At 37.2% G+C, this 26123-nt stretch overlaps 2 protein-coding genes across 2 annotated transcripts; both read left to right on the top strand.

Moving 5' to 3' along the window:
- Positions 1-9016: 9016 nt before the first annotated feature.
- LOC147496883 (uncharacterized protein At3g27210-like) lies at positions 9017-17195 on the top strand. Its single transcript, XM_086559739.1, has 3 exons — positions 9017-9399; positions 15493-15573; positions 16404-17195. Exons 1-3 carry the CDS (start codon positions 9255-9257, stop codon positions 16862-16864), a joined length of 687 nt encoding a protein of 228 aa, XP_086415865.1. The 5' UTR covers positions 9017-9254; the 3' UTR covers positions 16865-17195.
- A 716-nt stretch (positions 17196-17911) lies between these two features.
- Positions 17912-18826, top strand: LOC147496882 (Cupredoxin superfamily protein). The gene is made up of 2 exons (XM_086559740.1): positions 17912-18151; positions 18232-18826. Exons 1-2 carry the CDS (start codon positions 18001-18003, stop codon positions 18597-18599), a joined length of 519 nt encoding a protein of 172 aa, XP_086415866.1. The 5' UTR covers positions 17912-18000; the 3' UTR covers positions 18600-18826.
- Positions 18827-26123: the final 7297 nt, after the last annotated feature.

Genomic DNA, 26123 nt, shown 5'->3' with positions numbered 1-26123 from the left:
CAGAACAAACCCAACTGTTTTACCAACTGAAAAGATAAAACAGATTCCCATTACATCAATTACCAACAACACATTAAGCCAAATCAGCCTTTTTACATCAAGAATTCTAACAATTGTAGTCATTACATCAAAGATCTAATAACAAATCCACCAAGAACTGATTAAACAAAAATCAACTCATCATTTCTTGCAATCTTCTTTTGGATCCCATGTTCATTGTTAGGATATGTGCAGCTCTAAGCCTTTTCTCAAAATCTGCCACAAGACCAAGCGTAGGTAATGCAGAAGCTCTAAAGGTCTTGTACGACTTATTCTCGTTTGCCTTCTGTTACAATGAGAGAAAACCAATTAATAACAAAGACTATCTATGCAAAGTTTAAAATGGCATAAATGAATTAATACGCAAATTTAAAAGTGCAAAGTAAAAGTATTATGCAAATTTAATAATGTAGAGTAAAACTACTATACAAATCTAAGATTGCAAAGTAAAACTACAACATAAACATGAAAATGCAACATAAAAGTACTACACAAATTTAAGAATATAGAGTAAAACTACCACCACACATTACACAAACATGAAAAAGTAGAGTAAAAACACTACGCAAATTTAAGAATGTAGAAAAAAAACTACTACGAAAATATAAAAATACATGGTAAAACTACTATAAACACAAACATAAAAATTCAGAATAAACTCAAACTTGAAATTGCAAAACTATGAAAACTATAAAATACAGAGTAAAATCACTAAACAAATGTAAATTCGTATTTACAAACTAACTCGCATATGAAAATTCATTTTTTCATACAAATTTCTAAAAATAAGATTAAAGGTTGAAGATTCTCACCAGATTTGGTTTGTTTGGCGTAGTTTTTAGAGCAGTCATCTTCTTAATTTCATCTCCATCTCTTTTAGAACTTGAAAGTTTGATATTTTTTTGTTTGGATTTTCAATTTTTTTCGAAATTATAGAGTTCTTCCTTTTCTCTTTTGTTGATGATTCATCCACTTTATTCTCCTGAACTATGTGAATTTAGATTTGCATGAGAAGATATTTCAGATCTAAAAGCCTAGTGAGAAGGAAGAGAGAAAATATAAGGATTAAGTGGGGGGGTATTTTTGTCAGTTTCCTATTTTCTTAAAAGTAGGAAGGTTTTGTGAGTTGTTATGATTTGAGGGGGTTTTAATGGACCGGATATTTAACCAGGGAGATTAAACTCAAATCCTGCTATATTTTGTTATAATAGATATTATGAAACCTAGAAGATGCTCCTGTTGACTGTATTTTTTCTTTTATTTTCTTTCTCACATATTTAGTTCTTACATTTTCTAAAGGTGTTGTATGTATCAGAATATGTTCTCATGTTTTAATCAAAATGTTAACTCTATTTTTCCAAGTTTTTCCTATTGAATTAGGTGGATATGTTTTAGTTACTTATGGGATCCATGAGACTAATTGTTGCAAGTGAAAATCAGCATTATCAATATTGAAACTGAAGGCTTGTACATGCTCTACTGACGTTAAACTTAAAAAAATGATTGCATGACCTCAAAGATATAGCTTACTAACTGTTGAGTCATTGGTTTTATGAGAATGATCATGCATCATGTTTATTCTTAGATCGTGTGAAGCATGTTGTTTATTCTTGGGTTGAGGTTTCGCAATTGTGTGAAACACATTAGTCTATTGCAATTGCATAGGATTTGAAGCACTTGTGGGTATATCACGTATGGGCATATTGTCGTGTGAAATTGAGTATGTATGATGCATAAAAGTTCAATTTAAATGTAAAAAAATAGTAGAAACACTCTTGATTTTTTTTCCAATAAAATTGGGGTTAAAATAATAAATTGAGACGATTTTATTTTGCTAAATTCACCCATAATGACTCAAGTGGTGTAGCCACGGGTTAAATTCATGAAGAGTAGATTATATCTACAAAAAATCATTCACTAATTTATTGTTGAAATGCACTTTTTGATAGGATGTACAATAAGGATGTCACATAAGGGATGTCACTCTTATATATATATATAAGTACGTAAGTAAAACATCACCTAGAAAATGAATTAAACTCTAATTTTTTGTAGGTATTACCTTCATACCATAAAGATCATCTTCACAAAATTTGAGCTCATTTGGAAACTTCTAACCTAGCTAAAAATTATTGTCATCTTTAAAAAGAAATCTAACGGTCCATAAAATAGTATTTTTGCAATCATCTTTTGCCTAAGTTAGAGATTTCCAAATGAGTTGAAATATTATAGAGATGATGTTTATGGTGAGTAAATGATATCTACAAAACATTAGGTTTGAATTCATTTTCTAGATGAAGTTTTACTTACGTACTTATTTTAACTTAAAATTAGTATGTACTTCTAAGATCCGGCATATATATATATATGTGTGTGTGTGTGTGTGTGTGTGTGTTGGTGGGGGGGGCGCTACCTTGACAGCTGATCTTAACAGCTTGCTCTAACCGTTCGATCTTGTCTAATCCAACAATCATATCTTGCTTAAAGTAACAAAAGGATTACTCGACAGTCAAGTAATTTCCCAAATTAAACACTTTTCACTACCATTTTCCTCTCCCTTCAAACCCATTATTGCCTACTACTCTATTCCATTTGAGCTCATCTCTCTCCCTCTCAAATCCCAGCCCCATTGCTATTTTCTTTCATCTTAATTCCATCTCTTTTCTTCGACATTTCGAAAACGATTTTTTAAGATATAAAAGATATAACTTTATCTCTTGTTCTGAGTTTTCTCTTCAAATCTTTTTATAAGGAATTGGGTAGAAAGATGTTTAACCCTCTTCAAATCTTTTTATTGGGTAGAAAGATGTTTAACACATATGGGTTGGTTATTGAATTCTGCTGAAAATATATGGAATTGGGTACAAAATATAGTGCATCTGTTGTGTTCTTCCTTTTTGGACTTTGTTTGCTGCGGCAAAATTCAAGTTATAATATTGTTTTGAGGATTTTGCTTGTGTGTAATTTTGTCTCCTACCACTATTTAAAATATGCAATATTCTTTCATGATATCCACCCACAATACTGTAAATTAGATCTGTAACACATGTAAATGAATCTCTAGCGCCAAGACGCACACAACATATATATATATATATATATATATATATATATATATATATATATATATATAGAGAGAGAGAGAGAGAGAGAGAGAGAGAGAGAGAGAGAGAGAGAGAGAGAGAGAGAGAGAGAGAGTACCACACTTTTTATACCATAGTTTATACCATGTCCTACAACTTTATCTACAACGTGAATTATAACCGTATTTTGTGTGGATGTGTTCAACTAACCATGAAGATCACCTATATAAAATTTCAGCTCAATTGATAATGTTTAACTATGTCAAAAGATAATTGCAAATTCAAAAAAATTGAGCAGTTAAAAAAATTCAAAGTTGACAACGATTTTTAACTAGGTTAGAAATTTCCAAATGAGATGATTTTTGTATAGATGTTATCTATGGTTAGTAGATCACATCCACAAATTATATATATATCCCTACAAGTTATATATAACTTTGATTACCCAAAAAAACAAATTATGCGAAACTGTAAGATTAGAGGTTTTTGTTAGAATAATGAATAAGAGAATACTGATTAAGTTATTTCGACAACCACCAAGTACAATACAGTTCGGACTCACAATGATTCATAAAAGTTTCACTATCATCCTAAGAAGCATTTCACAGTCAACATCAGGAAGCATTAATTATTATTACAACTTAGTTTCCAACAAAAAAAAAAAACATAGTGGTACCAAAGGAAAATAAAAAGGCAATACATAGCCAAGCACACGGGAATTAGTATTGTAAATCAGAATCGAGAACATAAAATGTCGGTACTGCAAATGCTTCCACCACTCCACCGGCCAATCCCATCATCATGCAATATTATAATGGATCTGCACCAAACAAATTAATTGTGGGTCTTTTAATAAATTACTTGAGCAAAAAAAGGAAAAAGGTAAAGTACATTACATGTTTCCCAAAACCTTTCGAGAAAATTGATGCCAGCAAGTTCATGACATAACAAGTCAATAGCGAAAGGAAAAGTACAGTGCAGCGCAATTCCTTCTCTATCTGTTGGAATGTTCTGAATTGATCCTGTGTAACAAAGAAAATAATTGTTTCTCCATAAAAGATAATGATATGATAAAATTTAAAGAAAGAAGCTAATGAATGTGAAGTAAACCTGATAGATTTGACCATGGTGGAAACCGCATCGCATTAAGTAATACAAAGTTCTAAAATCTGGATGCCTAAGGTCGGCATTATAACCCCTAAAGCGTTTAAACAATAGTGATGGTTTTTCAATATAGTACTTAAAGTTGAATTGGGGGTTATTATCATTAAGATTGTCCAACGCATCACGAGTTTGCTCCTTGAAAGTTGGGTGGCTATTCAATTCGTCAAACTGAATTATAAATTTACGCCTTTTCTCGTTATCCCACAAGCAATAATGGTTGAGAATGTGTTCTTCATACCTATAGAGAAAATAAGTAAAATCCAACTTCACATTGTAACAAAATAGAAAAAGTTAAATTTGTTTGTTCCTTACTCTTGAGGTTGATTCAGTAGAGCTCGAAAGCTTAATATCTCTGAAGGGATTAGATCTTCTCCGATAACAAAATGTGCTTGAAACCATCGACTGCTATGTAATCATTCATCCACGCCAATCCATCTACATCATTGTTATTATCATCATTAAAAAACCTCGTGATTAACAGGGAAATCAACAACTTTATAAAAATGTTTGTTCAACTTACCGGGATCATGTATATATAAGAGGATCATCTAGCGGAGACAAGTAAGCTTCCGTCAAATCACTCCCATAATCAAAAGAGATTGACTCTATCCCAACGTTACCAACCACCTTATTATTGTTATGGTGGAGATGAATTCCCATTATAAAAAAAAAAAAAAAAAATTAATTAATTCTCTCAATCGACTCATAGAGTTCTCTTCTACTACTTGCTTCGTCGTCCGAGTTTCCTGGTGCCTTTGAAATAGTGCTTGTAACCTTCATCAGATATTTTTTTATCTTACCAAAATCAACATGTCACTACTAAAAAAAACGTATAGTTTATATCGGTTACAAAAATTGGTCTCAATCAATTTTTAATATAACTGATCGATATAATATCTTCGGCCAAGGTTTCTTATATCGTTTCATATTTTATTATATCAGTTTCTTATATCGTTTGATTAGATATTATATCAGCTCAAAGTGGAATAACCGATATAACAAACTGCCTAATAACCGATATTATAAATATTTGTTAAATCGGTTTTGTTGTTACTTATATCGGTTTTACAACAGTTTATACTATAATTTTAGGTCTACAAGCTAGACATCGGTTTTCTAGTAACCGATATGTAAAACACATTTGTTATATCAGTTTCAGCCACTTTTTATATTGGAGGTACTTATATCGGTTCAAAGTGTGTTGCAAAATCGATATAATAGGTCTTTTATATCGGTTAAAAACTAATATATAATGCCTTTGTTTTTAGTAGTGTGTTTTGCTTGAAGTGTAAGTTTGGTATTAGGGTTGTTGGATAAAACTTGTTCAATTGTAGACTTGGCGTCATTGAGGTAGCCTTGGACAAATTCAGCACAAATTCGGGCTTTCCTAAGTTCAGTTTTGGCATTTTTAGCTGCAAGTTCTTGGGATTTGAGAGACATTTAAACTTAGACAATTCTTGTTCACAAAGAACAACGGTTGCACGAGCATCTCATAGTGTTGCAGATGTAGCACGAGCAGTTTCAAGTGATTGGAGCTTTTTAACAAAAGAAGTAACTGAATCTTTCAATTTTAAGAGTCATACAATTCCAACATGTTGATCTTGCAACGTAGGTCATCCACGTCTTCTACGGTTATATCATTAGGGCGAGGGATCCAATCTATGATGACAGATGACACTTGTATAGATTGTGGGAGTAATGGGTTGAAGTTGTTCTTCTTAGATCTTATGAAGAGAAGAAGTATGGATGGATAAAAACTAAACCTTTTCTTAACTTCTCATTTTCTATTTGTAAATTTTTGATGTATGAAGATGTAGACAACAATTAGTTATTAAGGGTTTTGATGATTAAGACATGAATATTTGGATTGGTTAAGTGTAAAATATGTAAAATGATGATATGGAAAGATAATTTGGTTAGTAAGTTATACTCATTTGATTTATTCAAATGAGTATAACTAGCTTTTTGGGTGTGAATGAATGAATAAGAAGATGTTTTAAAGAACAAATTTGATGAAAGACAAGATTAAAAACAATTTTGAATTGAAGAAAACTAACTTTGATTCAATGAAGCTTGAAGCTTAAAAACAATGAAAATGAAAAACAATAATAAAAACTAAAGAAAAACTATTATCTATTTATGATATCCTACTCCTACTAGAGTCTAGTTACTACTTAGCTAGCTCCCTTATTTTGTGGGCATCTCTACACTTATAGTTTATCCCTCTTCTTTTGCTTATCAATCAAACAACCTAATCTATAACCTCTTATGCCTTTTAGAATTGAGTGGATAGGACCATGCCTTTGGGCCTAAGCCCATGTATTTGGAAGTTTGAGCCTTTGGTCTTTTGAAGCTATAGGTGTTTAGCCTATGTCTAGAAAATGGTTGAGCCCTTGTTTTATGAGCTTTTGAGTTTTTGGCCCTTGAGTTGACCATTGACTTTGATCGTTGACTTTTTGTCAATTTTTCTCAGTTGTTTAGATATTTGGTTCAGAATAGATTTGTATCTTAAAAAAACAATAATATAGTTCTCTATATTATTGATCATATAATTAGATTAAATTGAAGCATTATTAGAGGATAAAAACGTGTATTTGAGGTCTGACCGTCTGATCAATGGATTCAATCATTTACTAAGTTGTGTTATGTTTCACCCACTAACAACCGTCAAATTGATGCTGTAGTAATGTCAGAAGAAATGGAGGAAGTCTGAGGACAATTATTGCCTTGAGGAAATTCATGCGAAGAAGAACCTGGCGAACGCTGATTACGATCTTGCCAAGTTTGGTTTAGCCGATTTAGAGAAGGCTCTACAATATGTTTTGGCAAAGTAGTAGTAGTATGTTCTGGCAGAGTAGTAGCAGCTGAATTTGTCCTCTGACTACTTCTCCTCGAGTCTGGTTGTTGCTTCCTCCTTTTGTGCTTCCTAACCATATCCTCATCATCTGCATCATCAACATAGTTTTGAGAATTTTGTTAAACTACCTCCTCAGGGCATCACCAATGAAGGCCCTCATAATAGAGGGCCACATCAGCATTTTGAAGATATGTATAGAGGAGAGAAGGGACATAGAGGACCCTTATATTTTGTGTCCTACAATGCTAACCTTTAAAATTAATTTTAAATCTTGTATTAACTTTCAATTCTTGTGAAATTGGCATTTGGAAGTGTAGATAGCCCAAGACCCAGAGGTTCTGGGTTCGTGTCCCATTTGTAACATTTCATTGTGATTTATTTTTATTTTAAATTTGGTACAAAAAGTTTAAAAAAGACAACTTGTTCGGGTGGGGTTTCGAACCTGGGATATTTCCCAATATACAACTTAATTGTAATTTTGACCAATTTTGCTGGTATTACCAACTAACTGAAATTATTTTGACCCATTTTGGTCTTATCTTAATTAAATCGGACCGGGACCTCTATAAATGTGATAGAAATTTCCCCCTCCATAGTTTTAAGGTTGATGGTAATTATAGGGGCCAATATAGAGGCTGCTGCATTGGAAGCCCATTTATGTATTGTTCTCTTAAATTTGAAGATACAGGGCCATATCAAGGTCCCATTGGTGATGCCCTCAGTGCCTGATTCCGACACCAAATATGCAAAAACCAGTTCCTCAAGCATCAAAATTAACCGCTCCGCAATGCCCCATGCATGACGGAGCTTGAATCTACAATGAAGTAATTCGACGTTATTAAGTTTTCAGAAAGACCCTCTCCTTCAATTGCTGTCAAACAAACCCTAACACTTTCATTTGTTGAAGGATGACGTACCCAACCCAGTGTCTGTGCTTTGAAGCACTTCCCAGTCTTCTAACTCTGTCATTATTTCAATTGCGGCAGTGTTCATTACAGCAGTAGCAAGAGAAAGAGTTAAGCCCGATTCGTCAGCTGTCGTGGCAGTTACAAATTCACTATCTATGCCATGGGAACTACTCAACAGATGGAAACTCTGCTTGAGAACTTGTCGTACCTCCTTGAATGTGACTCATACTTGTACAATGAGACTATTTTTAGTAACGACCCTCATGGATATATAAATAGGAGGTGCTTAGCTTATGGTTTGTATGTGAGACATGTATGAGTGACTATGGGCATTAGCACTGCCACATAAAACTTGTAATTTTTTACATTCTTTTTAATATATTTTAACTTACCAAACAAAGAGGAAAGTAGAGAATTCTACAAACTGTAGTTTCATGTAGTGGGTTTGGCGATCCAAACGACAACTACAATACAATAAACTTCAGAAGAACATAAATCATAAGGCTTGTGCAGAAAATAAGGAATATGAGAAACAAAGACGTTTTTTACATGGTAAAACCCTGTAAATTAGGGAAACATCTACGATTCGATGCGAGCAAAAGTTCCACTATAAGAGACTTTTACAACGTTACTGATTTCAGCTTATGAATTGCCTCGGTATTGCTAATCTCCTATTCTGTTTTTGCTTCTCCATATAGTCATGAAGAAAACCAGAAAACGTGGATTATCTATCTATACAATGAACAGGTTGGCTTGTCAATTAGACTTCTATTGTGACTTTGTGAAAAAAAACTCACTGATCATTTGGATCTCCCATCGTATGTTAAAGCTTGAGACCTCTTTTAGCCCAGCCCAGCCCAGCCCAGCCCATTTACTACCATAGGCAGCCAGAAAGGGCCAAAAATTTGGCCAACGCAAAAGCACATGTAGCCACCAAAAAGGAGTCAGCAGCTCTTTTTGTTCTGTACCTGTGTCAGATTATTAAATCTATCTCCATTCACCTTTATCTGATTGGTGTAGGACCCACTTTTTACTATAACCACATCACTTCACTTTCAAGTCCCTTTCTTCTTTCTTTCTAGATTTTCTCATAGATTTTTCTTCGCACCATTTTCTACTTACTTTACTTCCCACTTTGTTTTCAACTCTTGTTATGAAAAGAGTATCATCATAACCAACTCATCATAAGTGAAGTAAGTAAACATGGGCTCTTGTGCTTCAGTCTACAAAAAAGAAGATGCAGCTAAGAACGATAAACCCATTAATGGAGAGTGCCCGCCTGTTTCTGTACTGAGTTTCAAGTCTCAGTCTTCTCCGATGCTTCCACAAACTGGGTTTCGAGACTTTGGTATGTTTTTTACTTCTTGTTTAACGTTTAAGTCCATAGTTATGTTCGTATGTTTGTTTATGTTCATGTCTGCTATCTATGGTGTTTTTTATTATTATTTTTGTAGTTGGTGTAGATGATTTCGGTAGTTTTTGTCATTTCTATTGTTTAGTATGAAGTTGTTAATGACTTAATGCGTGTAGCAAATTATTGTTTTATCAATATTATATTATTGTGTATCTACTTTGTTCAACTATTATTCTTCGAATTATTCATATGTAATGATATTATTAAATTATTTAATATCAATACAAGGGTGCTGATAGAGAAATTATGTTTATTTATTTTATTTATTTATATGTTTTTTTTGCTCGTGGTAGAGCGTCTTGTCATACTTTGTAATAAGTTTCTTAATTAGCATAAGACCTACTGGAGATCTGTTCTCTTACTGAGTATGTAGTTTGTTGATATAGGCTATTGTGTGACAGAAAAAGCTGCAGTTTAGTCATGCTCATATATGACAGCAATAATTGGATTTTTAGCGATTTTTTAGACAGATTTACCTTTAGATTATTCGTATGCACGATTGGGAATTTTGTTTCGCTTACAATGTGTTCTGTTCTGAATTGCATGTTTTGCTAGCGATATTACTTTTCCATTAGGAAATGAAAACTGAAATCTCATGTGAGTCCATAATTGAGGGCTTGTTTTCTCTTCTTTGAATTGAATGAAGCATTTCGAAGTTGATGCATAGAGTTAGTTGCAGATCATGGGGACCAAATTGAGTCCAATTAAATATGTTGTGTCACTAGTGCACATGTCAATAAAAAGACATGTTTTAATTTCTATCCTGTACCTCACTTTAAAGACTTGGGGGAATGAGGACCACGCTTGCAAGTTGGATTATAAATGTCTCGCTAAACTGTTAAATTGAGTACAGAGAATTTATGTTATACTCTGCTGAAAAAACTTGTCTTTAAATGTCACTCTTGGAGAGTTCAAAAGGAACTGTATACGACATTTGCATTAGATGACATCGAGTTAATCTACAAATCACTTTGAAACTGACTTAGAATTTTGGTGGATGTCTTTACCACAGTGGAACTCTGTAAGATTTAGTTTTTAGCAGTAATTCAAAAGTAATTATAACTTCTTTTTTTATGTCAGAAGTCGGGATATTGAGAGCTTATAGAATATGGATTCAGGAGGAACTTATTATATGTCCTACATTAGAGATGCATTAGGTTCATCATGTGATTAACATTTAATACTGATACAAGTAGTAGTTATAACATGTATTTTGGATGTCAGGAGTCAGGATATTAAGAGCTTCTGGAAGATGGAGTCTCTAGGAACATTTTATATGTCCTGCGCTGGAGATGCACTAGTTTTCATCATATGAAAAACATTTTATTTATTTATTTATTCTTTGGATAGGAATGACCCACATAAAGTGTCATCTTTGAGTCTCCTTCTAAGTTGGCACTTCTCCAGTGATGTATTTTTGCCCCCTTAGCTGCTAGGTCAGCTGCTAGAAATTCAGCTTCACCTGGAGAGAATGCTTCCATTCTGTTTGTAAACCCCAATAAGTAATCTCTATTGCTATTCCCACACAAACACAGCCAAAGAACAGTGTCTCTTAACTTTACTGCATCAAAATTTATCTTAACTCAGCCAACAGGAGGTAGGATCCAGTGAGAGTCAGGACTGGAAGTGCTGTTGCCTTGTCGTGATGATGTGTTGCTCAGGATTGTTCTGTTATGATCTGCCCATTCCATCCAGTCTGTGAAAACCTGTTGAAGAATACTAGTTGAATCCCATCTCTTGTGTTGGCACTTAATAAGATTCCTGTGATGCCAACTTGCTTTAAGAAGAAAAAAGCATAAGCAGTTTAACTTCCATGTTCAGTAGACTCAGAATCAAGGCTAAGACAAAATTCTTACGAACCTTTTTTCAATAAAGAAAAAAATCCCATTTAATAGCTAAAAGGGTGGCAAACCAAATACTCCTAGATGAAGGGTAAAGAGAAAGAAAATAGGTGATTAGGTTCTTCAGGAGCAAGGTTGCATAGTGGGTTCTAAGATCAACATTAAATACGCTGGGCATACAAGTTATCTGTAGTGAGGATTAGGTTGTTGAAAAGTTACAAGATGAAGGTTCTAAGTCGCACAGAAAATTTTAATTAGAGTTTTAGGTCTAGGGATATTAGAGGACTGGACATCACATAATTCCAGTAACCTAGCTATATGGAATGGAGATAAAAACAAGAACTTGCCAGAATTGGACTTCGTCCATATCAGTTTATCCTCTTCATTTATAGTAGGTCTTATATTGAGGATCAAACTGAGCACGTTTCTACTGAGCATTGTTCTCAGGAGAGTAAAGTTCCATGCACCATTAGGCAAGATGAAGTCAGCAGCCTTGCTATTGTCATATGATTCTTGACTCACTAAATCCCTAAAACAAGTTGGCTTACCATTATTTAGTATCCAAGGATCAAACCAAGAAGTACTTTCTTCCAATTCCGAATACTCCAAAGAGTGCCTTTTTTGTTGATATATTTTGCTTTCCCCATGCTTTTCAAGGTATAGGAGGCATTACTTGGTGGTGGAAGATAAAAATTTAAGGTGGAGAATTTTCCCATACTTTGCTGTCAATCATACTAGTTACTATATAGAGTCAGAGTCTGATAATGCTTTCCACTACTTTTTAGCATGCATAGCCAAATTTTTGTGTCAACTGAGTCTAAATCCTTACCCTCCAGAAGTTTTGGGCTTAGCAATGTTCTTACATTTAGTGAGGTGGATGGCTTTGGCTTTATTAGTTCCTCTCCACCAAAAATTCCTACACGTGTTGTCAATTTTTGTAAAAGTGTGGATTGGGAGGTGAAAGGTGTCCATCGATTGAAAGGCTTCACCCCACTCTTTAAAACGGTTATTTTACCAGTACCTTGGCTTTCCAAATAGCAATTTTTGAAATAATGTCCGAGTCAAATATGAAAAGTAACTGACTTTTGACTTAGAAAAAAGAACAGGAGAGCCAAGATACTTTTCATTAGCTGGCATGGGTTCAACATTCAGAAGAGATCCAATGAGTCTCTGGGACAAAATTGTGGATTTATCATACTTCTCATTAAAAGTTGTTGTTGATGATTTCTGTAGTTTTTTCCATTTGTAGTGTTTATTGTAAAATAGTTAATGGGTATATCAAATTATACGCTTATCAATTATATGTTATGTATACTACTTTGTTGAGTTATTGTTTTTTCAAATTATTCCTGGGTATTGACAAAATCAAAATTTTCATGTGTCTTTCATATTATTCATGTGTACTTCATTTTTTTTGCTCGTGGTAGAGCATCTTGTCATTCTTTTTACTTATCTATCTATGCATACCAATATGCTCTACAATTAGCATAACATGTAATAGTCAACTGTCCTCCGTCTACGTACTCTGCTTTTATAGTTGTTGCGTAATGAAAATTCCATGATTGGTTAAACAATTTAAGTTTTATAACATCTACAGTCTAGCCATGCTCAAATATCAGAGTAAAATTGGCTTGTTTAGCTATAGACAAATTAGACAGACTTAGCTTTTAAAGTCTTCGTATGCACGATTGAGATTTTTTTGTTTCTTATAATGTGTTTTTTTCTGAATTGTATTTTTTGTTATCGATTTTGGTTTTGCACTGTGTTTCTTCTTGTAGCTTAGGAAATGAAAACTGAATCCTCATGTGAGTACTTATTTCCAGAATTGTTTTCCCTTTCTTGAATTGAGCATTTCGAAGCACAGAGTTAGTTGCAGATCATGGGACCAAACTTAGTCCACTTAAATATGGTGTGTCGCTAGTGCACTGTTGCCAAACATGTTGATAAAAGGACATGTTTCAATGGATGTATTTCTATCATATACCTAACTTTAAAGACTTGTGGAATGAGAACTACACCTCCAAGTTCGATTACAAATGTCTCTCTAAACTGTTAAATTGAGTAGAGGGGAGTTAAATTTGACTTTACTGAAAAAAACTTGTGATACTCGCGAGTCCTTATTTATTTGTGAACTTGTTATCCCTCTCTTGAAATGAATACAGCATTTTGAAGTTGATGCACAGTGTTAGTTGCAAATCACAGGGACCAAATTGAGTATGTATGGTGTGTCTGTGGTGTGCTGTTGCCAGTCATGTTGATAAAGGACATATTTTAATAGAAATAAATTTTCCTGTACCTAACTTTAAAGACTGGAGGCATGAGGACCACATCTGCAAATTAGATTGCAAATGTCTAACTAAACTATTAAACTGGGGACAGGGGAGTTAAATTTGACTCTGCTGAAAACATTTGTGGTACTCATGGAAACACCAATGGAAATGGATACAACATTGTGCTGCAGATCCAGTTCTTCTACATATATCTTAAGCCTGACGTAGGATTTAGATTCTTGTCTTTAGGCACCATTTTAAGAGTATTTTTCTTGTGGAACACTAGGCCACTGATAAAATATGGATTCTGGAGTATTTTATAATTTTATTATATGTCCTACACTGGAGATGCATTAGTTTTGATCATATGAATAACAATAATCTCTAGCAAGTCTTAACATAGACTTAAGTAATTTCCCCAACATGGTTTTCAGAGAACTCATGTCAACATATATCAGTGACCACGACACAATTTTTAGCCAATGGTGATCTTTAGGATTTTGGTGAGAGATTAGTTTTAACCCCATTAAGAAGTGAAAGAGAACTTTGAATTCTCAAGTGGATTCTTCAGAACCCCAACCAAAATGATAAAGGGAATATTAGTAAACGAAATGTAGGTGTAAAATTAACCCGATTATTTTAGGAGGTTTCTATTATTGTAAACTCTTATTTTCCTATATATATACTGAAGTGGTACAAGGCCGAAACTAACAAGGCCGTATCCTCTTTTTCTCTCTGTTCTCTCCCAACTTCTTCTCCAAATTCAAAAATACAATTTTATTGTTATTTACTTGAAATGGCTTCTCCCCTGAATCGATCAGACCTGCAATGGATTGGCTTCCTCAAAAATAGAGACCCGGTTTCAGGAAAAGGAATAAATTGGGTTTTAGTAGTGATGGAAATGGTTTAGGATTTATTTTCAGATTCAAATATTCTAGTTTTTTCTTCTTTCTTCTTCTTTATTTATTTTTTAATTATTATTATTACTATTACTATTATTAATCGGGGATGTCTAATGGCTAGGTACGAAAATAATTATCTAAAAGCCTTCCTAGAAGGCCTTCTAGGCGGTAGGTTGTGCCTCTCCAACTCGTCTACTCTAATTGCTTAGGAAATCGATTGGACCGAATGTCGGGCAACTTACGCGGACTATACCAATTCAGTCCGACGAGGTACTGGGCGACTAGCCAATGCCCAACGGTAAGTCTAGTCTATCTCCACTCGTCAACAAGAAGAGGAGAAGGAGAGAGATGTAGTTGTTCTAATTTCTAGTGAAGTTAGTAAGGTGTAAGGAATGGGTGTTGATGGTGGTGATGATGAAGATGTCAAGTCTGGTTTGGTAGTTACTTGGGAAAGGGTTAGAGAACCATATGGAGCAAATAATGTCCTAGAGCCTAGGAAGAACACTATTATTTTTTATGGAAGAGAACTTCTTGAAGAGGACGTTGTAACATATTAGGACATAAATTTGAGTCCTACATGGATGAATATGGAGAAGAAGAGTTAGATACCTAAGTTCATAACTTTTTCTGTCTGGATTACGGAAAATGTTTGGTTGCAGAAATATTTTGGCATTTTAAGATGTATTTTGTTTGTGGTTCTACTTTGAACTATGGAAAATGTTTGGCGGAGAGTTCTTATGCATTTCTAAGAAGTAAAGTTTGACCTTTTCATATCTCAGAGTATCACATTCATATATTTTAAAACAAAAGTGACCACCTAGTGCGTCCTCCCTCGGCCCGCCCTAGCGCTAGTTAGAACATTGAACCAAATCATCAATTATCATAGTAGAACCCATGTTGCACTAGTTTTTATAATCTATCTCTCAGGCTACTCTGCTTTAACATTATTTATTAAATTAACTCATTAACATTATAAGATTGTCATGTTTGAGTGTTGTGTGTGTTTATTTGCAGGTAGTAAAGAGGAGATCTTCTTTGACTCCCAAGCATGGTTAGAATCTGATTGCGACGATGACTTCCTGAGTGTCAATGGTGGTAAGAACACCTTTCATCAGCTGCATATAAGTTCACTTACTCTTTGGTCTTAGAAATTATCGTATAGTGTGTTCAAACAATCTTTCAACAGAAATAATTTATGTAGCATGTATACTTTGTCCGGCGCCCAAAAAGATATCCAAAATGGCTGGCTATGTCGTCCATATCACCCTAGGTAAATTGTCACTGCGTTTCTCTCAAGGACCAAAATATTGCTGATATATCTCGGTTTTTTATGTACCCGATATGGATATATTGCGATATATCAGATGGATATATTGACACATTTTGTATCCGATATATATCAGATTTTCCGATATGTTGATATATATTGACTGATATATACAATATATATAGATCGTTGACTTTGACCAATCTTTGTCCAATTTTTATTAATATAATTAGCGATATTTCTGATATAATTGGCAATATTTCCAATATTTTAAATATATCGACATACAAAACAAAATTTTGACCAGTCAACAAAGGATATATCCACCAATATATCGATATATCTGATATATATCGGTTTTTGGGGGTCCGATTTATCGCCCGACATGGAAATATTTGGCCTTGGTTTCTCTTAGCTGTTGAGGAGTTAAAACTTTCAAGTATACCCTGAATTTCATATCATAGGCTGTTTTGGCCATCTGGTGTTGAAAACAAAAAATAGAAGGTTTTAGTTGGCCAAAGTTACTTTGTCAGAATAGAGGATGCAAATCCCTTCCCCCCCATCACAGACCTTTAGAAGTTACTTCTCTTTTAATTCTAAGACAATTATCATCGTATCATTTTGTTGGTTTTTTATGAAGTTATCAAATTATATGCAGATTTTATTCCATCCTGCGGCAATACCCCGTCTCGTGGCAATACTCCAAACCATCAAAGTAGCTTCATAGGAACTCCTCAACTTAATAAAACTATTTTTATGGGTACAGCAGAAAACATGAAACCCGAATTCTCACCAACTGGTAAGAAAAAGAAGTTATCTGACCTCTTCCGAGAGAGCTTTCAAGTTGATGAAGATTCTGGCGATCGAAATACAGATGATGGAACGCTCGAAGTTAAACCTACAAAACTTGGTATTCAATCAAACGCAAGTCATGAAAGCCCATATACATCTGGCGCAAATTCTGATAGCAATAGCAAGAAAACTCCGAGTAGAGATTCAATATCTGAGAGGGTGAAATCGTCCAGGACTGGCCACCAGTGTTGCCTGCCTAGTTTGGTTCCAAACCGTAGGTCTAGTGAGAAGAAGATGCTGACACCCAGAAACAAGGGTGGAGGATAAACCAGAGTTTTCCACTGTATTTTTGTAAAACTACAGTTACATTGTATAGGTGAACTTGTATTTTGCCAATGTCCTTCACCATGGAAGGTTTCCATCATTCCATGAAACCTGCTGCATATAAGCATTTTCGGGTGAGTATTTTGGAAACGTACTCAGGGCTTATGGTTAAGTGGGAAAAGATGGGGTTTCATTTTAAATATCCCGAATGTATCAGTCCTCGAGAGTGTTACATCTTGTAATTTGGTCTGTTCGCTCTGTTGAGAGACTGAAAAGCCTTGTAATGGAGAAAAATATACACCAACTATATATAAGCAGGGATATAGTTACTCCTCTTGCATTCCAAGTTCTAGAACAACTTGCACTTGAAGTCTTGAACAAGCGTATGGAGCAAGAATGCACTTGAGCTCGGTTTGGGCTTGCGTGGGAGCAGTTGCTGAGGCACAACTGCACGAGTACTTGCTGGCTATAATACCGTTCTTATTTGCCCGAATCGTGACCCACTATGAATGGTACTAAGCTCCCAGTTCTACAACTGAGCAGTATCTGTTCCTCAAGTCTTTGATTAAAATTTTGAAAAGAATCGATGCTTTCACTATGTTTAATGATATTAAGGGAAAACCGTATTTAAGTCCAAGAATTGGGCCTTTCTTGGGCGTTTGGGTCCTTCCAACTTTCATTTTCAATTAGATACTGTAGTTCTCCAAAGCTGTGCCTTCCAACTCAGCTCCATGATAACGTAGATTTTAATCGAAAAAATGAGTTGTTGGATGTTTAATTTTTAGTTGTTAGATCACATGAAGAAAAGGAGCGTCAGGTGTCAAGCAAAATGAGTCATGGGTTCGAAAAAAAATTCGTTGGACTACATGAATCATCACACCTTAGTTTGGAAGCCAAGCTAAATCAATTTCTAGCCTTGCGGGTAATGCAAACAAATCTGAAGCAAGACAGAAGTTAGTCCACGTTTGTTTTAATTGAACGCAAATAACAGCTATTAGTCTAAACAAGGTCCACGTTATAGATCATTTCAGTTGAATTAATCAGTACCTAATTCAAAAGCAATCTTCACATCTCCAAGTTTCCTCAGCATATATATTGGAGTCTATACCAAGTGATTGAAGGAAGAAAAGTGAATAGAAATGAAGGCTGTTTACAAGATTTTGCTAGTTATCTACCTGGCTTTGGGCGCAACAGAAGTTCTTGCAACACAACATGTAGTGACATGGGATGTATCAACTGATTTAAACTCTTGGGCTTCAGGACGCACATTCAAAGTTGGAGACCAACTTGGTAAACTTTTTGTTTCGTTTTGAAATACTTTGAGCTATTCTAATGTATTTAGCTTATAACTTGTGTATTTGGTTCTGCAGTTTTCAAATATATGAAAGGCTTGCACAGCTTACTCGAGCTCTCTAGTGAGAAAGAATACAAGAATTGTAACATTGGAAATGCTGCAGATTCTAAGAATGGTGGGAATGATGTAGTGAAGTTGACAAAACCTGGTACAAGGTATTTTGCTTGTGGAACATTAGGACACTGCGACCAAGGGATGAAACTGAAGATCAAAACTGTTGCATCGAATGGTTCATCCCAGGATTCATCCCAGGATTCACCTTCATCGTCATCTACGACTACTTCAAATACTCCAACTTCTGCAGCTCCAAGTTCTCGCACATTTGGTGCTTTCGCTCTCGCATTAGCGTCATATTGCATTGGCTTGCTATATATTTTAGACTGAGGATATTAGTTACATTATTTCTCTGGAAAGTTGGTATCAAATTGGAGGCCTGATTACCAACAGAGTACTTCTTATTAATATTCCTCTTATCCCCAAAACATGATTACTGATTTCTTAATGCAGTAACTGCGAACACCTTTTCCTAAGAATTTGCATTTCGATTTATTGGTTGTACTTTGTGAGCAATTTTGAATAAAATCATGGGGACATGGGTCCAGGTTTTTTAACTGCCCTAACTTGAAAATGTGATTCACTTAGATTGTTGATCCACACTGTAAATAATACATTAACATGTTATTCGAGTTATAGAACATACCTCTTGTCTAGCGGAAGAAACCCGAAGTCAAAGAATGATAACCTTGTGAGTTGTTACTAGCCTTGTCTCTTGAAGGATTGTTACTTAATCAATCAATCCCTTTGTATCCACACCTTAAGTCCACCCTTCAATGAAGAAATAAGAGAGTCGAGAATTGTTTTTTTTTCCTTCAAGCGGTTAAACTTGTCTTTTTTGTAATACCTTTAATTAAGACAAGTTAAGATATATAAAACCAACCAAGCATATATTAAATGAGCAACTCCCCTATGCGACTCTTGGATTCATATTAACAAGAGATTCATGATATTGATTATATTCTATCCAAATTTAGTGTATATTCTATCCAGTAGAACTACGATCCTACGATCCAGGGAATAGCTTAAATAGGGGATGGATCCTTGATCCATGTAGGCGGACCTAAGTGGTCGAACCCACTTACACACACAAACGTTTAGACAGACTGATCAGGAAGGAGGGGAGCGATGAGCAAGAAAAATACTAAAATCATGAGACTAGGTAATTGACCACCTCTAGTCTATCTAACAAAAGGTAATTGACCATCTCTGCTTCATAAGAAGTAACTGAATTTCTTTGTGGCCGATAAGGCGCGTGTTAAACCATGGTGCTTTTTGAGTCCTGGTCACATGCTCCACTGCCTATCAAAGGGCTCGTTGTGCTAGTGCATCTTGTTCTGTCACGTTTTCTTTTATAAATTGGACAGAAAAATACACACATAATATATTCTTCTTCTTTTTTCGATGAATTACATCATTTACTTAAATTAAAATGGGCACTAGGCCAGAATCTCTAATACAGAATTACAGACAGAGGCTGCCCACAATGCCTACTGACCTAGATCATGAGCATCTCCATTGACTAACCTACTTATCCACTCAAACGTACGTGACTGAAAACTAGAAGAAATCCTACTAATGTTAGCGAGTAGCTACTACATTTTCTAAGGACCAGCACAACTGCACAACATGTTGCGATTTGACAAAGCATTAATAACATTTCTGTTATCTCCTTGTACAACAAAATGCCCTCCACCCAAGCGGCTTGCTAGCATCACTGCAACTTCACCAGCTATCACCTCTGCTTCTTCGGGACTTTTTGCATTGAATCTTCTTACACCGACTCCCACAACTTTCCCATCTTCATCCACTGCTACAGTGCTACTGCCGCTCCAGCTCCTCTTCTTTCCACATAATATATTCATTGGTTTAATTTCTATTTCTATGTCTCTTTTCTAAAATCAATATATGAGCTGGCAACTTGAAACCTCATAACAATGAAATGAAATGTTATTGTAAGGGAGTAATATTCTCATTGAAGAATATTAAGCACGCGTTAAGCATAAGCAGAGATCGTAGCGAACTCATGACATCGACCTCGAAGATCGATTCGTTAGCAACTCGCTTCATATAGGTGGTACACTTCAGCTCGCTCAAGAATACCTCAAGGCGAATGAATGACCTAAAGCAGAATGCTTCGAATAAGGACATCGTCCCTTATCCAGATGCAATCATCACAATAGCCATACTTGTACTTCCAATCACCGTGATATATGAACCACTGCACCCACTCCCAATCATCACACAATTCCAACCAAAACCAACCTAACACTCATACTCAATCTCCACCCTACATATGTACATGACAGTACACGTGTCTCGAGGATCTAGACCTTCCAATGCTTATAAATACCACTTATATGAACTACGTGAGACCTGATTCTTCTCTCCTCCCAGAATCAAGAGAAGATACGTAGGCAGTTCGCTCAACAACGAACTCGGTCTAAACCTTTTCCCACATCCAATTCCCATTCCATCCTCTTTCCTCCCTTGTATGTGAAGCTAGGAAACTAAAACACACTTTTACATTGGCGCCGTCTGTGGTCTCGATTACTTGAGAAACCACTTTCACACAAATAAAAAACCAAAAACCAAAAATCTCAAGCCCACGAAGCATGGCAAACTTCGAAGCTCAAGTTCAAAGCCTCGCAAACCAGCTAGGTTTAACGAATGAGAGCATTTCCTTGCTCAGGCTAGAAAATGCTTGCTCACTACCGCGCTGTAACAACCGGTTGGAACCCCGTCGAGAATGGCATCAACGAAGTTAATCAACAGATTAACGAACTGTCTCAAAGGATCGACCAGATTGCAGTAAGAAAAGACGCAACCCAGATCGTTCAGAAAATGCTCAAGACGTACCGTGCATCGCCATTCACTACTGAGGTACTCAGTAAACCCTCTCCTCGAGATTTCATTCAGCCACATTTTTCGATGTAATGCGATGGCAAAGACGCATTGCCACGGTCGAAGACGCGTGGCTCACTACATTCAAATCCTTGCACTCTACAGTTCACCAGAGTTCGATCACCTCCACTGTCGTTTGTTTCCCGTCAGTCTCAAAGATGGCGCACTCAATTGGTTTTTCTCACTCGAGCCAGACTCGATAAAGACCTTCGAGCAGCTCACCGATTCATTTGCTAGTTAGTACGTCCATAACAAGCGTAAGAAAGCTGATCTTGATTCGCTGTTCCAGCTCTCACTTGGCTAAGACGAAACAATTCTTGAATTTCTAGGTTGGTTCAAAGCCGAACTACTATGCATGGAAATAGATATGAAAGAGTCCTTCGCTACCCTGACATTCTCCAATGCCTGCCATGTGCGTAACACGGCACTCGCCAGATCGCTGATGAAAGAACGTAGTCAACAAGTACATTAAGCTGCAGGAAGGCCTGAAGCGCCAAGGCCTACCAGAAGAAGAAGAGGTCGCAGCAATATCCGACGACCACCCAGCTTCCAAAAAGTGACCCCGACAACAAGAACGAAAGTCGGGAAACAGAATGAACAATGACCGTGAGTTCACTGTTCTCACACGATCTCCCCACATACTGGAAAAGATCAAGAAAGCTACCTACTACCGACCTACTGTACGACAACTAGAAGATCAATCTGGCAGGCCTTATTGTGCCTTTCACCGTGCCAAATGTCACGAGACCGATGCGTGCTGGGGGCTAAAACATTACCTCCAGGACCTCATTGAATCAGGACATATCAAGCAGTACACCAACATTGCTGATGGCGATCTGCGCCATAAGCTCATGGCTCGCAGAGTGCACAGTCGATCTCCACCTCACCATGAACATCACAACGTCCAAGCTCGCTCTCATAGCAGAGGACGACCAAGAGATCGCTCCCGCCATGAGCGTCGTCAGCATTTGTCAGACCGAGATAATGACAGAATCATTCACATGATAACGTTTCCAAATGATTTAGTAACATCATCCAGAGAGAAAAGACGGCGTGTTGACGCCCTTCAAGAAGTTTACCATTTTTCTTCCCGGCGCGCTGCCCCGCCAGCTTCGGTCCTCAGCTCGAGATGATATCACTTTTACAGAGGCCGACCTTAACAAGGTTTGCCTCCCACACAATGACGCACTTGTAGTCCACGTTAAAATCAGCGACTGAACAGTCAATTGCGTCTTGATAGATCCCGGTAGTTCATGTGACATTCGGTTCTACCATACTATTCAAGAGATGAATTTGCCCAAGTCGGTATTCATAGACCCCATCGCTCCTCTTTACAGGTTCAACAGCTCCAGAGCCGACCCAATTGGTGACATCATACTCCCAGTTTCGGTGGGATCTAGAGAGGACAAAGTCAGCTTCAATACGCGCTTCAGCATTCTAGACCAATGTTTTGAAAATCGAACCGGTGATTGAACTGATTTTTTGTTAACCAGGTTCAACCATGGTTCTACTCGGTCGGACCGATTGATGTTTATTTAGCAATTTTTTTAATAATTACAATAATAAAATGAATAAATACATGTTTTAATTTAACATTAATTGGTATTATATATCGAAACAAATTTCTTATACAAGAAACACATAGTAGCATGTTGGTTTGGAGTTTAGACTATCTGGTTTAGGTGCTAGGTTCAACTCCCCACATTATCAATTTTTCAAAAAAAAAAATAATAATAATAATAAAGGTGATCCGGTTTAGAGTTGAACCGGTTCGCCGGTTCAACCACAGTTTAAACTTAAACCGATGGTCCAACCATAAACTTAAGTTATACCTGAACTGAACCGAAAATTTACCGGTTTCGATCGGACCCCGGTTCAACCACCGGTCCGGTCCAATTTTCTAAACACTGTTCTAGACATCAAGTTGTCCTACAATGCTATTCTAGAACGGCGTTGGAGTTTCGAACCAATCAGCTCGAGGCTTATCATTGTAATCAAATCCTCTTAGCGAACAAGACCGCTGACCTACATTCCCACACAAGGAACGAGCCCACCAGCTACACAATGGCCAAGGACCTGGTCGCTGAGGTCAGAGCCAAAGCACCAACACAGAATGCTGGGGGCTCCAGCAAGAAGGTATATTTGTCTGTTCAAACCCCTGAAGTCACTCAATCCATAGTTGCTCCACCAGTCAGGACCCCAAAGGTCGCATCAGTTGTTGTTGATCCACCAGTCAGGACCCCAGAGGTCGCTTCAGTTGTTGTTGCCCCACTAGTCAGGACCCCAGAGGTCGCACCATCATGTGTCGCACAACCAGCACCGATTCCAAAGGTCACTCCAGCCCCTATTGTCATGACCACAGAGGCCACCTCAACCCCTGTTGTCGTCGCCACAGAGGTCACTCCCGATCCTGCTGCCAATTCCACTTTCCCTCAGATCGACAAAGTATCTCCATAGATTAGTCCAATTGAGGACGCATCAGCGTCAAAGACAGCATCCCAACCTGCAGACAGAGAGCAAGTGAACCTAGGAACAGAAGATGACCCTAAGTTCGTATACGTAGGGACTAACTTAGACCCTACACTCAAGGCTCAACTGGTAAACTTTTTAGCAATGAATAAAGATGTTTTCGCTTGGTCGTATATCGATGTACCGGGTATAGATTCCAATGTTGCATGTCATAGACTAAACGTAAATCCTAATGCTAGGCCAATTCATCAGCGACCTAGAAGGTTATCTCTGAGGTTTCAAAAAGTAATCAATGATGAGGTCGACAAACTCAAGCAAGTCGGTTCATCAAAAAAGTCGATTACCCAGACTGGATCGCTAACATAGTAGCCGTTCCAAAAAAGAATGACACAGTTCGCCTTTGCGTGGACTTCACCAATGTTAACCAAGAAACACCTAAAGACGGCTTCCCTTTGCCTAGAATTGACCGACTTGTGGACCAGACCTGTGGCCACGAGCTCTTATTCTTTATGGATGCATACAGTGGATACAATCAAATCCCACTCGCTGAAGAAGACCAGGAGAAAACATCATTCATCACCGAACAAGGAATTTACTGCTACAACGTCCTCTCGTTTGGCCTCAAAAACACTGGAGCGACTTATCAACGGCTGGTCACTGACATATTCCAGGACATGTTAGGGGATACCATGGAAGTATATATCGACGACATGGTCGTCAAGAGCAAGAAAGCAGGTGACCACCTCTCTCATCTTGAGAAAGTGTTCTCCAGGTTACGCCAGACTCGAATGAAGCTGAATCCCGAAAAGTGCCTTTTTGGAGCGTCCTCAGGGAAGTTTCTAGGGTACCAAGTATCACAAAGAGGTATCGAAGCTAACCCAGACCAAATCAGAGCGTTCTTAGACATGCCCAATCCACAGACAAAGAACCAAATACAGAAGCTATCAGGAATGGTTGCAACACTAAACCGATTCATATCCAGGGCGTCAGACAAATGCCTGCCGTTCTTGCAACTTCTTAAAAAAGGTGAGCAGTTCTCATGGAACGACCAGTGCCACCAAGCATTCTCCACTCTCAAAGAGTACCTGACTACTCCTCCCGTCCTGGCAAAACCAACAGATGGCGAAACGCTGGGGCTGTATCTAGCAATATCAGACTTCGCCATCAGTTCGGTTCTCTTCAAAGAGGAAAACAACTCAGAGAAGCCGATCTATTTTACAAGAAGATGCTCACTCCAGTTGAAAAGAATTACTCTTACATCGAAAGAGCAAAACTAGCATTGTTATATTCTGCACGAAAGTTCAGACCTTAATTTCAAGCGTATCCAATCAAAGTACTCACCGACCTCCCGTTGAAGAAAATTCTTCACAAGGAAAACAAAACAACTCGCATGGCAGTATGGGCCGAAGAGCTCGGGGAACACCACATTGAGTTCATCCCATGTACCTCACAGAAATGACAAGTCGTTGCAGATTTTCTAGTAGATTTCCCTGTTAACGACCTCAATTGGGAGCCAGAAACTAATATTCCATCCACAAAGAAGAATGACAAGACCATCTGGTCTCTCTTTGTAGATGGATCTAGCAATCTTGGAGGAAGTGGAATTGGAGTTGTCCTAGTATCGCCAGATGGAACAATGTTGGAAAAATCAGTTCGCATCGACTTTGCGACCTCCAACAACGAAACGGAGTACGAGACGTTAATCATGGGGCTCCGCATGGCGTTGCAGCTCGGTGCCCAAGAGCTCCAAGTCTTTAGTGACTCGCAACTGGTCATTTGCCAGGTTGCTAAAAATTACACTACCCACGAAGGTAACCTTTCTAAGTACCTTCAAGTTGTTTATCAGTTACTTCTGGCTTTCAAGAGAGCCACCATACATCACTTTTTGCGTGACGAGAACCGTCACGCAGAGAGTTTAGCTTACTTGGCTACTCAAACACCAAACTGCGCCCCTAGACAATTACTCATTGAGGTAGTTGACCAACCTGCTTACCAAGTGGAACACGTCTTAGAAATCAGCGACCTGTGCCCACTTTCTGATAATCAGATGAGTCAAACATGGATGTAACCCATCATAGAGTACATCCAACAGGGCACGCTCCCAGAAGAGCGTACCAAAGCCAAACAAATCCCATATCAGGCCCTCCGTTACTGCTTGGTCAATAACAAGTTGTTTAGAAAATCCGCTGGCAGCCCTCACTTGAGGTGCATAAGCCCAAAACAAGGTCAGCTGATCTTTGCTGAGATTCACGAGGGAGAATGTGGAAACCATGCGGGAGGTCGCTCTTTGGCTCACAAAGCAATTTCCCAAGGATACTTTTGGCCTCGCATGCAGATCGATGCCAAAGCATATGTACTCAAGTGCGTCAAGTGTCAGACCTTTGGCCACAACATCATACAACCAGCTCGTGAATTGATTAACATCGCGAGCCCTTGGTCATTTCACATGTGGGGCATGGACATCATGAGACCGTTCATCCC

The sequence above is a fragment of the Coptis chinensis genome, chromosome 5, assembly GCF_015680905.1.
Source record: "Coptis chinensis isolate HL-2020 chromosome 5, ASM1568090v1, whole genome shotgun sequence".
Classification (NCBI taxonomy): domain Eukaryota; kingdom Viridiplantae; phylum Streptophyta; class Magnoliopsida; order Ranunculales; family Ranunculaceae; genus Coptis; species Coptis chinensis.
Note: the sequence above shows the minus strand (reverse complement) of the source record. Positions and strands in the feature narration are given on the sequence as shown.

Bases quoted from the DNA above. Each gene is read 5' to 3' on its own strand.
- LOC147496883 (XM_086559739.1), top strand. From the start codon at position 9,255: ATGGGCTCTTGTGCTTCAGTCTACAAAAAAGAAGATGCAGCTAAGAAC. The intron at 9,400-15,492 runs GTATGTTTTTTA...GTTTATTTGCAG, and splicing joins AACTGGGTTTCGAGACTTTG to GTAGTAAAGAGGAGATCTTC. The intron at 15,574-16,403 runs GTAAGAACACCT...AATTATATGCAG, and splicing joins CTTCCTGAGTGTCAATGGTG to ATTTTATTCCATCCTGCGGC.
- LOC147496882 (XM_086559740.1), top strand. From the start codon at position 18,001: ATGAAGGCTGTTTACAAGATTTTGCTAGTTATCTACCTGGCTTTGGGC. The intron at 18,152-18,231 runs GTAAACTTTTTG...TTGGTTCTGCAG, and splicing joins CAAAGTTGGAGACCAACTTG to TTTTCAAATATATGAAAGGC.